Source organism: Crocuta crocuta, unplaced genomic scaffold (assembly GCF_008692635.1).
Source record: "Crocuta crocuta isolate KB4526 unplaced genomic scaffold, BGI_CrCroc_1.0 scaffold118, whole genome shotgun sequence".
Taxonomy (NCBI): Eukaryota; Metazoa; Chordata; class Mammalia; order Carnivora; family Hyaenidae; genus Crocuta; species Crocuta crocuta.
Window position 1 is genome coordinate 16,188,331 of NW_027551558.1, and position 15,551 is coordinate 16,203,881.

A 15,551-nucleotide genomic window follows, 5' to 3' on the forward strand; every position below is an offset into this window, starting at 1 on the left:
CGAAAATGGGAGGAAGAAAGAAAAAAAAAAAAAAAAAAAAAAAAAAAATAGAAGCTGGAGGTGGAGGATGGATAAAATGGTAAAGGGAAGTGAGAGAAACAGATTTCCAGTTTGGAATGAGTAAGTTATAGGAATAAAAGGCATAGCATAAAAAATGTAGTCAATGAGGTTGTAATAAATAGCCTTGTATGGTGACAGACGGTACTTGTGGTGAACATAGCATAATGTACAAACTAGTTGCATCACTATGTTGTACAACTGAAACTAATGTAACATTGGGTGCCAATTATACTCAATTGTTTTTAAAAATAGCTTTTAACTTTTTTCAATTTTTTTAAAGTATATTGCCTTAAATGGAATAGAAAAAAAAAACACCTTTTTCTAATGAAACTTTCCATTTGGCTTAACAATTATTTTTGTATATAGTAATGTAATTCAGCCTACAAGCTATCTGAATAAATATAACTTCTTAGTGTATTTGTATAAATTCATGAGTTTTGCTGTTAAAATATTCTAAAATTCTAGTTTAGAAGCAAATTATTGAGTGTATAGACATCAACGCAAATAACTATATTTTATATTTTATGTTTTGATGAGTATTTATATAGTGTACCATAATCTTTAGGGAAACCAACTTACTGAATGTGAACTCTACCATTTCTTTGAAACTTAGGCTATGAAATCTTTTTTACATTTTATTTTTGCAATTTGTCTCAATTTTAAAAAACAATCAGCATTTTTAAATTATGCAAACATTTTCATATAGCCAAGCTATTTTCCCAGAAAACACTGCCAGTTCCATAAGATAATAAAATATATATAAATTAAACAAATAACAAAGCACCTATTTTTCAAAACTAAAAGTTTTTAAACCATCAAAGTTTTCTAAGATTTAAAAATAATAATATTCTGCATCATAAGCCATGGTATTTAAGAATATATGTATACTCCTATAAATGGAAGCTGAGCTGGAATGCTCATATTAATCCTATCTGACCCATAGTTAAGTAGACAAAATCCTCATTTTTTAAATTATGCATCTATTTGAGCAGGTGGCAGATACCTAACTTCTCTCTAAGGACTATATGAGGGACTGAAATCACTGATCATAACATTTATTTTTATATTTTCTGATAGGTAAGCAATTGATAAGGTATAAGTTGTTAGTGGCTTTCTTTTGAATAAAATTAGGAATACAAAATTGTACAAAATTTTCTAGTCTATATTTGTGCATACTAGTAAAATGAGTGTGGAGTCATGGTGCTTTAGATGATCCTTGAACATTAAGGCTGTCCGAAAAACTGCAGACTGTCTTAAATAGAAGTCACTGAGTTCTATTTAGTCTTTTTGATATTTTAGGAGCTAGCTCTCTACAAACCTAAATCAGGGCATATAAGTAAAAAGAGAAAATCCTCCAAATACAGAAAATTATTATTGTTTTCTTTAAAATGAATTAAATTTTAATCATGCATCTCACAATGAGATAAACTAACCGCAAAAAAAAAAAAAAGTCTTATTAATGATAAGAAATGTCAGATTCAAATTTCTATCCTTGATTTTCTTGGTCAATGATAAATATGGAAATGTTACATCCTTATCAAAAGAAATAAATGGAAAAGAAAACAGACACTTAAAACTAAGTGGTGGATGTTTAGAAACCGACTCTTTCTAATAACACAACAAAAACATCTGAAAGACAGGCTGTGGTCATTTGGTGATATTTAATTTTATGTAAAAAATTCTTTTTTGCAGAAATCAAGGGAATATCAAGTTCAAATGTTTCTTCTGAAACTTTCTAGGCCTTTCTGAGAATATCTACCTAGGCCATTGTGATAATGCCAACTTTAAACCATGAAAGAGAATTTGATGAATTCAGTCCACGCTAATCTGGAATTTTGTGTCACTTTGAGCACAGCCTTTCCCAACAGCAATAAGAAAATGCTGCAGTCAATCAATTAATAATTGAGCCTGATTTCAAGAGGATTTCTTAACCTGCACACATTTAAAATACTGCAGCATTTTGTATTTGTGTAAAAGCAATGAACAGATTAATTATTCACAAAAAATGGACCCAAGTCTTCTACTTACCAGGTCGTCACACTAAGATTTGCCCGGTCTGTGTAGCCATTTAAATGTGCAAGGAAAACCTGCACTCTTCTTTATAATTCTCATAAATGTAAAATGTGGATAATCCAAATGGCCGTACCTTTAAATTTACATTTCATTCCAATTCTGATATTTTTCTAAAGACTCAATATTATGTGCTAATCCCCTTTGCTTGTTTTAGCTATTCGTTTTTTAAACAGAACTCTAATTCCAGATTTTTGTGAAAAGCAATCATATATAAATTGTCTTTTTTTTTTTCCTTTCCTTCATATCTACTTTCAGTTTAAAAGAATACCCAAAAATGACAATAACTAAAAAACCATAATAAAAACAAAACAAAACCAAAAAAACTCTTCAGTTCTGTATTTATATAGTCATCTCACTTTATTCCTTGAGCAGCTCCTGTCCTGGGCAGATGAACAGCAGAGTGATGAAAAGCAATGACTCACACAGGTCTACCAATCAGGCGACTATTGTGTGGGGACTGAGGTACGTGATTCCCTTTCGCAGTTATCTGCTCTTTAGGCACCAGGCAGCTGCTCTGAACTGAACACTTACTTTGTGTTAACAAGAGCCAGCCCCCAGAAATGCCCTCATATCTTTTTAAGTAGCTTGCCAAACAGCAGCCTGATCAAAGCAATCTAATATGGCTTTAGTGCCACTGGCTGACATTTTGCATTCTTTTATTGCTTTCCATTTTTGCTACATAAAAAAATGGGTGATAACTAATATCCAGTTGATCTTTTCATTCTGGTAATAAAATGATAATACAAAGATCTTATTATCCACTCCAGACATCCATCACAGTACATTTTCCAATAACACTATTCGGAGTGTTTCTTCACTCTATCCGAGTGCAAAGTGAGGTTAAATATTCAGCCTCTCATCCTCTTTCCCTTGGAATACTTTAGACACTGAACTGCAAATAAAACAAATTAAACTTTAACCTATGACACTTTGTCCGCATTAATGTCATCTGCAATTTTGCTGTCTTTGCATTAGATAAACCATTTTCTGTGAGAAGACAAAAAGTTGGAGAACTTTCCTACTGAAATATTTTTTTCAACCCAGAGAATTTTTATGTTTGTAAAAAAACCAAGAAGTAACAAAACAGGAGAAAACAATATTGGTAGTGGAGAAGAAGAGTAAATCTCGGTCAGAAGAAAGATCAGGTGGGCAGGAGAAGAGACATATATACAGGGCACAAAGAAACCAAACTAATGCAAAGCAAAACAAACATCAGAGATCATGAGTTTATACTTAGATCAATGTTTTATATGAATGCAGAGGTGGTCCTATGCCTTCTGGTGGGCAAGAAGGGCATTCTGTCATTATATCATTGATTTGAAAAGATAAAAGCAAGTAAACAAACAAAACATAAATAAAAGAAAGAAAGAAAAACCAACAAAAACAAAAGCACAAGAGTCTACCTGCATCTACTACATAGTTACTTTCTTACATGACGAGAAGTTGGTAGGAACAAGTTTTGTTTTCAAATTTTCAATATATTTCAACTTTTAGAGATTACAGCACTAACAATTTTTAAGGTTACTAAAAGAAGAGAAAAAGAGTAAAATTTGGAACCATTTAAAGATGAAGTTTATCACTACAAAGGCCAATTTTCAGAAAAAAAAATACAGAAACACATAGCCTAAGGAGTTTGGAAATATTATAGGAAATTATTGGACACCAGCTTTAAGATTGAGATTGTCTTGGTAACTCTATCTCAGAGTTAACAAAGATTTTAGGCTATGTACTTTGGCAGACAAAAGGAATATATAATAAGAATGATGGTCTGTATGGATCCTACTAATGATGCATTTTAAATAATTTCTTAAGGATCAGAAAATTTCCTTAACAATCTTTATACTTTTAAAAGAAGACATATTAATTCCATTAATATGAAACTAAGGAAGAGACTATCAAACACACCTTTTCATGCAAATAATTCATGTATCAGTCAGAAAAGTACTATTCAGTCTGATTTGGATTTTCTTGGTAATAATTCCTTAACGAATTAGTTTGTGCTAGTGTATTTTTCTATAAAAATTATTTTTTGTAAAACAGTCTAGAACTTGATTTTTTCATTAATTCAAATATTTTTTTTTTCCCCTTCATGCTTTAGAAGAATGTGACGTTAGAGTCCTTTCTGGTCTACCTTTTTGAAGTACTGTCCAGAGAGGAAATGATACGGATAAAAAGATGGCAGTTCCTTAAGCAACTTCCATACACAATTAATTTATTTTGGAAGACTGTTGCTCTCCATAATGCACTTGATTGAGAAGGCAACAGTAATTTGACTCTTCCTTTATTCCTATCCGGGGTGTCTGAGAATGGAGAGTGGTAGATAATACACTTCTGTGCTCACCTTCCAGACCGTGAATCTGCACAAACTGACTTTAATTTAATTCCAAGTTGCACACGACAAATATATTGTAGCAATGATATAAGCTAATGGATGTCAGAGACCTAGGAGTGGTTTGGGATTGTGGGCAGACATTTCATTTGTAATCTGAAAGATCAAAGCATATATTTTGACACTGATATGACCACTATTGATGAAACAGTTCTTTTTTTTTTTTAAAGTACCCTCTCCACACATGAAAATAAGCTTTTGATTTTTAAATGAAAACAGGCTCTCTTCCCATTTAAAGATTCTTGACAGCTTTTCCTATGAGGAGGAAAATGGTGGAAACAAAGAATCCAACAGAGGTGGTCTCTGGAATTCAAAGCTGCTCTTTCCCCAAGGAGCCTGAACAAAAAGGCTGTACCCTGGCCTGTGCACTGAAAAAGATTCTATTGCTGCATCTAAACTACTGACTGAGAAATGGCTGAAAAAGAAACTCATCTGCCATCTCTTATAGTCCCACAGCTCTGAATACATGCAGCTACCTCTTCTTTCCTCCTCCCTACTACTTCCTCTTCAATGGCAAAGATTGGATAGTCTGATACCATATGTTTTCTTTTTCTTATCAAGCAACATCTGCTCTAAACTGGGGGGCAGGGATGAAGAAGGATGGAGTGACCAAAAGAAACAGCAGAGCAATTCTGAGTAAGTGTAGAGAAGTTTTAAAAGGTTTCCATCCAACATTAATAATTTTGAGTTTAATATTAATCCTCAATGTAAGATAATCTTTTGTGCTATAGTTTGTATATTTGTTGTGGAATTTTTCTTAAAGGTATCACTCGAGATATGTCACATTAATTTCATATACAGTTAATATTCTAAGTATGATGTAATTTTTAGAGACGGTGGTGGCAGATGGCTGTGATTCCATAAGTGTACATTCATCTAGGTTTCAGACAAACTTAGAGCCCTTAGGGGATAAATGTAATAAATCAGAATCTCAAAATACAAGTTATACTGAGACACAGATATTTTAATTTATGTTTTTATTGGGTAGGAAATGCACTCCAGGTAGAAATCTCTCCTTATTTAATCACTGTTAGATTTGCATTATTTGATATGCAAATTCCCCTCTCTCCTAAAGTTGAGTAATATCATGAATTCTTGATGGAACTTGGGGTTCTTGCCACGTCTGCCCACTATTCCCCAAATAAAACAAAGGCAAAAGAAAATGAAAATGTTACCTGCTCAAGAAATGTTCCTTCCAGTGACTGCTGTCAAGTTAAGGCATTTACAGTCCTGTCCGAGGTGTGCAGTGAAAGCTCACAACCATTCATTTCATTCAAGTAATTAACATGCAATGCATACTCCTTAAAAAGGAAAAAAATTCACTAACCAGCAAAAACCTTTGTCCTCAAAGGTATTATTCTGTGGAATATCCAGAGGAAACAAAAAAGACTAAGCTTACTATTACAATCTCACAATACAAGCCAAATGAAGAGAAGCGTCTAATAAGGGTGACTAGACTACAGCTATATTTTTCAAAACAAAACCAATTGGTATAGCTAGAAAACACGGAATTACATTTGATTTGGTTAACTTCCATACTAGAATTCCAAATAATAGAGTTCACAGAGTTTCATTTTGTAAGTTTAAAAATTCATGCTTTATTGTATGGTTAATATAAATAAACGAGAGTACATAAAACAGGAGTCTAGAAAGAATACTTTCCTCACATTATTTTCTGAGACTTAGCAAGTATCAAGAACATCTATAACTCCATTGAGGCACAATTCTGGCTTTAGAAAAATATTTTGTGATTGCAACTTTGTCTGCATCAGTGCCTAAGAGCTGAAAGCAGACTGGACCGTGTGGTGTTGAGTCACAAAACCTGTGCTCCTTCCCAGGAAGCCTGGGCTGGGGTTTATGTCACACACTTGGAAAATCCCATTTGTGTGAGAGCTTTGAGAGATTGTTTCAGGAACTGTTTTGTTTGAGCTGATAGTTCATGGCTTGTATGATAGTTTATCAAGTTAATTTTTCATAAGTCATGATTCAGTTACCTTTTTACTGCTGTGATAGGAAAGATCCACGTTTGTGTTATTTTAAAATGAGTATTAAAATATTTGAAGACAAATCTGAGTTGTAAAAACCATGGTGTTCAAAGTAATGTGTATTTCATTAGCTAAAGCTCATTTTATAAGTTTAAGACCACCATTTTGTTTCTCGGAAGATGACATTGCTGTTTACAAACACAGTCAATGGTTTGGGGAGTAGACTTCATTAACTAACACTCAGCATTTTCCAAAGATATAGGAAATGTTTTTACTGACTACAACGGTGAGCGATTAGAATCTTGTTAGGGCCATTTTATTGAAATACCTAAATACTTTGGTATCACTGGAGGAGATTCCTTAATGTGGTCAGCAAAACCAGGAAAGGAGAAAACCTAAACATTTACGTAAAGAAATAAAATAAATTTACTCTTAAGGTAATGCTACAACTCAAAATAAAATCACAGTCCTTATATCCTTTCAGGTTTTCTGGTCCATATTCAACTAAAACTCAGTCCATGCATCTTTTCTGACTCATCAGTTGGCATGCATATCACAGATTTGAAGGGTTTTGATTATTTTTGCAGATATGTGATAAGGATGTAAAAATTCATCATGTAAATACTCTTAATAAACAAGAAAACTCTTAGACAAGTAATTTTTTTACAGGTATATATTTATACATAGGACTTTGAAATATCCATTTTTCCAAGTAAAGCTTTGGTTGAATTTAGAAGGGATTAATAGTAGCTCTCAAAAGGAATTCCATTTTTTCCCTATATTTTGAGTTAAGAGGTAAAAACAGAAAATGAAGGAAACATGACCCACAGTATTTTTTTCTTTCTTAATTTGGTCATGAAGAGAGCTACTGGTATCCGAGATCAGGCAAAATATAAACCACTTGCCTTATTCAAAGTCCTATAGAGGTACGTCCACCTTCTGTTACATGATACTGTCACTTCTGTGCCCACTTAGAGGTAGGAATTACAATAGGAATCTCTTCAGCTGGACAGATTTCAAAATGAATTTTTACAACCCAGATGATGGACTGGTATACTTCAAAAGTGAATTCATGAGTTTTATAAGTGTCTTTCTCTTGCTCTCATTTTTTCTGGACTAGCTTACATCATAATGGAGGAATAACATTTTAAAAATTTTGAATAGGCACTTACTGGAATTACAGTTAATCCTGATACAATCTAGATGGGGAAGAATAGATGAAAAATGAAAATTTATCCTTCAAGGTAATAGCTGCAGACATCCAATAAAATCACAGTCCACCCTTCCGGGGACAGACACATGCAAATATGGCCACTCCGTATCATTTATTCTTTACATACTTCTAGAACCCAGATTCATTGTTATAAAACATCACATTGGAAACAACAATAGGTTTTTTTTTTGTTTGTTTTTCAAAAAAATGGCCAATTCAAACAAAGCTACATGGTGACAAATCTAAGTGAAATAAAGAGTTGTTAACTGTCAAAGATGCTTGGCTTAGGCTGGCTGCGACTTTCTCCCCATCTGTGAAAGAACATAACTTGTTTTCAGCATAATTAAAAAGTGCTCCGTCACAATGGGGTGCAGTGCAATCTCAGCTAGGCCCAGACATCTTGGACTTTAAAAGAGTAATATCCCACAAAGGCCAACAGAACTCTTGAGAATTGTGGTCAAAATGGAGAGGAAGTTGAATTATTCTCACCTCACCCTAATGTGTTGTTGTTGTTGTTTTCCTAGGCAAAAAAAGGTAAACAGCCTGATGCTGGTTGGATTCCATGCCTTGTATTAATTGAAGGAGGAAAGAAACAACTGTGTTTTCCTTTAGAACCCTCTAGGGGCTAAGGACTAGTGTCATTCTCCAGAGCACACAAGCCTATGCTTCTCTTAGTAGCTAACAATGTTATCTTTATGTAATAAGTGTCAGGGTTGACATAACTATTGGTTTTCCTTTTCTTATACTTGCTTCTTATACAAAAGCAGATTCTCTAAGAGCAGAATGTCTGATCTGAATAACACAGACTGTAATTACAAGGGTTATCTTTAAAGAACTGCGTGGGATGTTTAATGTTTATTTTATGTATAGATAAATATTTGCTGGTTTTTGTTGTAGTCTTTAATGCCTTTGGGGAAACATGAAAAACAAAAAACCTAGATTCTGTTTCCATATAGCTGAGTTTGTCATGTGTCGTCAACCGCATCAGAAAAGTGGTTGCAAACAGCCAAGGACCAGCACCTACACAACTCTTTCCACAGAATGCTTTGCTGTTGGAAAACTCCCATGAATGTTTCCACTTTGGTCAGCAGCCCCTTTCTGCAGTTAGGCGGTTTCTTTTGATTTGCTGTAGTGACCTATCATTGCCACTAGAGGGAACTCGAACAGAACAGTAAATGAGAGTGCAGTGTGTTCTTCAGTGATCTTTAAAAAACACCCTTTTAATTTAACTTAATTTAACTAATATTAATTGAATGTAATTGAATGTAATAAGCTATGACTGAAATAATTTTATATTTTATGAGCTACCATTCTGCCCAGCACAATTTGAAAATGTAGGTAGGGTTTCCACAAATGCCTTACGCTCATCACATTTTACTACTCTCTTTGTATATCTAGGTTTCAATTTTTATTTTTCCTTCTCCATTTATTTATTATTGTGCATGTTTAGCACTTCTAGGAATTACAGTAAAACCTCATTAATTTATACTCCTTTTGGAGTTAATGATAATAATGAAACTTATTGGGCAGAATATTTATAATTATTCATTTAGTAAGAACAGAGATTGACTGGGAAAAATTAAGCAAACAAGTTGTAAACAACCAAGTTCAGGAAGAAAACTGATTTCCAGTATTTCACTGTATGCTCATGGCACAACTTGCATGAAACAACATCCTAATTATGGATCATTCTTATCCACCCGTTAAAATCAGCCTAGTAAAACCTTTCCTTAATAAGCCTTTCTAGCTATTAATTTGTGTTTTTGAATGTAATTGAAAACAAAGCTGTGTACATTTTTTAAGTCTACAATTCAGACTCTTTCTTCATTCAGTCTAGTAGTCCCCCATATTTCATACCGCTTTTTGAGGTTTTACTGTAGTGATTCTTTCCTAATGCTACAATTAAGCAGGAAAGCATTATTTCTCTGTAGAAGAGCCTGTGTTTTTCGTGTTCTCATGGCTGTTTGCTACGGGCCGCAGACTTTGGGCATTGAAGGGTTGTGGATTGCTCTTTGATAGCAAAGTATCACCACACAGTATTTCCAAACAGAAAAGATGGGGTACCACCAAGGTCACTATTCAAAGGAGAAGCCCAGAGAGTGGTGTAGATGCAAGTGTTGATCACAAAGTAGAAATCTGATATTTTGTACATATGTTATCTAAGTAAAAGTAGATGGATTTTTATTTATCTGAAAGGGTATTGTCTATAGCAAATCACACTGTCCGTAGACATTACAATGGAAATTGAGGCTTCTTCAAACCTAATGATTTATATTTTCAATTAACCTCATTGCTACATATGGCTTCCCTTTTAAGAACCTCAGTGGTAAAAATCACAAAATGGTAAAGTATGTTGAACAAAATGAAAACAATAAAAAGATGCCCCCAAAACCGAAATTAATTTAAATGATGAAAATGAGATCATTAAAGTGTTTTAACTTTCCATGGCAAAACAGGCTACTTGATAAATGTTTGCAGGCAAAACTGAACAAAAAGTGAACAGTATTAGTTTTATGGGGGAAGGCAAGTTGTTACCTAGGTTGACCGTCAGTTTCACACGCCCTGCGTCCAGCTCCAGGCGGAGGGTGTCTGCTGAATCTCTAGAAGTGGTTGCCATGAGAATGCCGTATGCACGCTGCGATCGGAACCGTAAGGACACATCCTCAGCCTCTGTGTGCATCACCACTGGGAGCTGGATTTTCATAAACATACTCCCATCGTAGCTCAGAACCGTTGCCTCTACAGAAGGGAAATGCATATAAAAGTTCTTGGTCAGTTTCATGCCTTTACACTTTGAAAAGGAAAAGCGTGACCCATAATGGCTTCCAGATAGAACACAACACTAGAAATCCATCAAACCCAACTCATCTTCAGAGATGAGTTTTTTTTTTTTTTTTTTTTTTTTAAGCCACAAAGAGAAATCACAGTAAAGACAACTGTGAAGAATCTGCTAGCGTACAGACACAGGGATGGCTGCACTTCCCTTTTTGTTTCCATAGCACTTTCTATCTCCAGCAGGAGTCATTTGGGGTTATCAATGTGTACGTATGTGTTTCCTTTCAAAATGGCAGGGATCACATTCTTTTGTGTGTAGCTACAGTGTAATACTGGTTTGAGGCACTGGCAATTATTTAATGCATGTTTGTATATGGCTAGGCCACTGACTTGCTCTGTGTAATTTGCCTTAGCTCCAAATCTTTCATCAACAAAATGAGAAGATGCTAGTAGATGGTCTTTAAGGCCTTCTTCCACCCTAAAAGTCCATGATTCTAAAAAAAAAAAAAGAAAGAAAAAGAAATAACTTAAATATAGAAATAAGGTCAACCTTTTACTAAATGTGATGTTCAGAAAGAGAAGAAAAAATAGAAGAACAACGGGATGCTTCTTCTGAGTCACTATGTTTAACAAGGTAATTAATTTTCACAAAGACACAAACTTAAAATTCATTTTAAGGTTTCTTTACAGGTAAGGGGTAACTGAAAACATCATCTGTAAGCACTATCCTGATGTTCTGGAAATGTTACGCTGCCACAAAAAGTCAATAACAATGTACTTTGGTGATATTGAGTAAGCATGGGGGGGGTGGGTCCACAGAGCTTGTGAGGGTATGTGCTACCAAAGCAAGGTGGATTCCTCTAAGACAGAAGGTGCTTACTACTGTATTAAACACATAAAGAAGAGCACAGCAGAAACTGTCGATCACAAATTCACTGCTTTAAGAAATGGTCAGTATTCTTTCATGTTAAATACCATATGGTGGTGGAACATTGTAAAACAAGTATGAGTAATTCTGCTTCTCATTGGTTCTGATACCTCAGAATACTGTTTTTGAAAGAAAAGTTCCGTGGAATTAAAATGAACTAGGAAATTCTCATTATCTTGCCCATTTATGGGGCACAACAATTAGCTTTACTGATCCAGTGTGTTTGTTAATTAAGAGAATATTCTAGGGCTGTGGTTTTCCAAGTTTGCCTTTCAAAAAGTCGAAAGAGTCAAATATTGCCTCTGATGGACTCTAGTCATTAGTTGTTGTCGTCCTGAGACTGAATGCACAATCAGAACTGGTAATGTATGGAAGTTTCCAGGTCTCCCTCCTTGGTGCTCTTCTCTTCCATCTACCCCTTCACTTCAGAGATCTTGGCCAATTCCCCTTAATATTTATTACCAGCCCTGACTTCCATCCTGAGCTCCTTCATCCATTGCTCACTTAACATTTCCAGTCTGAATACTATAAGCAACCCTCCAAATGAACTGATTCACTGAGATGCTTCACTAATGTCCTTTATCTCCGTAAATGGCATGATCCCATTGCTCAGAACTCAGCTGTTCTGATTTATCTCTTAATCTCTCTGCCAAGTCCAATCTATGTGCAAGTCTGCAGGATGTGTAGGCTCTAATTCCAAACCATTTCCTGAATTGATCACTTATCTTACCATTAAAGTACATCTGACTCTGCTCCCATCTCCCACCTAGAACAACTATAATAGCTCCCTCAGGGGTTTCCTTATTTCTACTTTTTCTTCCTATGCCCAGCAGCCAAGCTAAACTTTTAAAGAAATACATCAGATTATATCCCTACATTGCTTAAACTATGTCCCCCCACCTCCTACCATTAGCTTCCCACTGCAGTTAGAACAAAAGCTGTCCTCCTTTTCTACCTAGAATGTTCTCTGTGATCTGGCCCCAGACCTTCTTAATGGCATCAGCTTTTAGCATTTGTGCTACTTGTTTAGTGAACTCCAGCCACACCTCTCTCATTCAAGGACTTGTACTTGTGAATCCCTCTGTCTTAGAAGGCATAGCCCCAAATCTTTATATGCTGGTTCCTTTTGGCATTTGGCTCTCCAGTCAAATGTGACTTCAAGAGGTCTGCTCTACAGTCCACTGATTCCCACTCCAGTTATTCTATATCTACTAACCCATTTTTTTCAACAATTGCTATTTCTTATTTGTTTGTATATTGTTATCTGTTTCACCCTTTAAAACATAAGTGTCATGAGGGAAGAGGTTAGGTGTCCTATACATTGTTCTAACAGCAGCTGAGTGCCCAGAAAAGGGCCAGGCACACAGGGGAGCCTTACTAATTAATTAATTAATTAAAGTACTTATTGATACTGAATATATATGAAAGTGCTTATTTCAATTTGTATGTCAAGCTTATACAAATTCTCTCCAGAAGTTAAGAATACCAAAGAAATTAAGTATCTACTCTGCCTACTGTAAGTGGAATCTTATTTTGATAATGTATGTGAACAAAATATTGGCTGAATTATACTCCGAAGGACATAATTGTGCTACAGAAGACAGACTAGGGAACAGGTCCATTTATCAAAATATGAGTTCTGTGGATAGGCACTGACCCGACTTTGAGAAAATTAAACATGATCCTTTTAAAATATAGAGTTTCTAAATTGTAACATATATTTTTATTATTAGATAAGAAACTTCATTAAAAAAAGCTAGTAGTAGTTTACTAAAAAAAATAACTGAAACAGCAGTGTAAAGTTGTGGTGAACTCTGGAGAAAAAAGTGTTTCTTGCATAATCATAAAAGAAATTTGATCTTTACTATTTACTTACCTAAACTATAGCTAAATATTGTCCATATCTATAGAGCAACAAATACCTGAATAAACAATTAAAATCCACTATGAATTTCTCATTTACTTTGGTATCATACTGATAAAAGAATGAAAATGTTGTGAGTTTTTCTCTTCTATTTATTTTGTGTGTAAAGCTAGTCTCTCTTATTCAATAATCACATTTCAAGAATGATTTATAATCTATAAAACGCAGCTTCATTTGATTAAAAACTAGAAATATAGACGCCTGACAATGGATCGTAAATATAGTATGAAATACAATCTGAAGTAGAAAAATAATCAGGATCATTAGCCTGTAACATTCTCCAAAAAAACCCTGCAGGGATGAAATAACATAGTAAAGTAATAAAACTTGAGTACAGTTTAAATAATTCTCAATGTGAAAATAACTTGTTGATAAATGACAGATGAACACCTAAATGAGCTCTCATAATTAGAGTTAATGTTTAATTAGACAAGAAGTGGAAAATGCACAAGGTTGGAGTCTAGAGTTGCCAAATAAATGGTAAACAGCATTCTGACATTTGAAGGTTATAGTGTTTGGCAGTACCCTTTCTCATTAGTTAAATCATTTTACCACTTAGAACACCAAAGAGTACTTTAAAAGGCTAATTCCAATATACTTCCCACAGGGGGAGAAGAAAGTTTCAACTTTGTCTCCTGCATCTCCTTCCCCTTTGTCGTTAAGTTTGATAAATCTGCTTATCTGTATTATTCCTCCTTGACGTCTAAAGTGTACACCTGTGCTCGGTTTTGCCGAAAGGCAGTCACATATTGTGTGCAACGATGAAAATCAGACAAGGAGCCAAATTATATTGCTCTGACATCTGTCCCTCCATCTGTCAGAGTTTTAACAAACAAGTATAAAGCAGACCTCTGATTATAATATGTACACATAACCAAGAATACTTTCTATTCGGCCTAGTCTCCACAAATTCTCAGCTTTATTCAAAATAAAGTGGGAGGGAAGATGATGAATTTAATTTATGTCCAATTGAAACCTATTTTTATATTACTCCTCCTTATGGGATCAATACACTTAAAACAAAATACTATTTTAACCGTTGTCTAAGTCAGCAAATACTCTGTTCTTTTTTTATAAATTGCTTACTTAATGTGGAATGAAAGTTTCCTATTGTAATGTGATTGCAATATCATTCCCCATGCTGCATGGTCCAAGGACTTGAACACACTTTTTAATTACTTTGAATAATCATCTTTATAAGTTATTAATTATTGCTCACCAAGAGTAAGATAGAGACTTCATTAGGACCTTTATTATTATTATTATTTTTTAATTTTGAAAGTTGTCAGTCAACTCTTGTGTGATTAACAGCCTTAGATGATCGGGTGTATCTGGAGAAGAACCACAGTCAAAGCTCTTTCTTTTGAACTGGAAACCCCAAGGGCTGGGCATGATCTTGTGTTGACTGAAGTAGGGCATAGCTGGGAACTGGAGAGCAGCCAGATTCTGTGGTATTAAGCACGACAAGCTTCCCACATCACCAGTGTGCTCAGGAGATACCATAATGTGAGCAAGAAAATTAATTTTGAAAAACAAAGACTTCTAACAATACACCGGGTAGTCCAGAAACAAACATCCTACAAAAATGACCATTTTCTCCTCAACAGACAACCAACCTGGAGACAAAGAAATGCGCAGAAATTTGTAGCGACCTGTCAGATAAAACTGTATGCCGCATCCCAGTGATGAAGCTTGCTATTAAATTCTCATTTGCAAATCTACATATGCTTGCCACCCCTTCTTCTAATTATTGCAAAATATAAATATCCCCTTTCCCTCATTCTGGCTCAGGAAGCTTGACAATTTCTATTTTTATTCCTGCCATATGTAGTAGCGAGATATTGCCACAGGGTGGTACACCATGCACATTTAACGGAAGACTTTCGTAATCTATGTGACAGCTCAGTTCTACTCTTCTCTAGCTGCACTTAAGCAGGAGACCTCAGAGTCACTGGCAGTTCTGTGAGTGATTAAAAGGAAAACAAGCGCTTAAATCATACAGCTCTGCTAATCTCACATTATGTCTAACTTGTAATAGATCTTACGAGCTTTGTCGCTTTTTTTGGTGGTTGTTGCCCCTTTAGGCAACTTCTAAAGACCAAGCTATAGAAACAAATAAACTGAAATTAGAAGGGGAAATGAGAAGAGGGAATTCACAGATAATATACACCTTACAAGCGAAACTACACAGAAACAGCTAACCT

The 15,551-nt window shown here is 34.8% G+C and overlaps 1 protein-coding gene across 9 annotated transcripts in view; it reads right to left on the reverse strand.

Annotated features, from left to right (window-relative positions):
- Positions 1–15,551, reverse strand: part of NRXN1 (neurexin 1) — a 1,134,059-nt gene that overhangs the window by 603,582 nt on the left and 514,926 nt on the right. For 5 of the 9 annotated variants that reach the window (XM_077749163.1, XM_077749167.1, XM_077749165.1 and 2 more), the window contains 2 exons: positions 10,256–10,459; positions 7,680–7,706 (listed from right to left, as the gene is read on the reverse strand). In XM_077749163.1, the coding sequence (XP_077605289.1) occupies positions 7,680–7,706; positions 10,256–10,459 (231 nt within the window). The remainder of the gene's footprint in view (positions 1–7,679; positions 7,707–10,255; positions 10,460–15,551) is intronic. The other 4 variants (XM_077749171.1, XM_077749170.1, XM_077749169.1 and 1 more) reach the window with 1 other exon arrangement.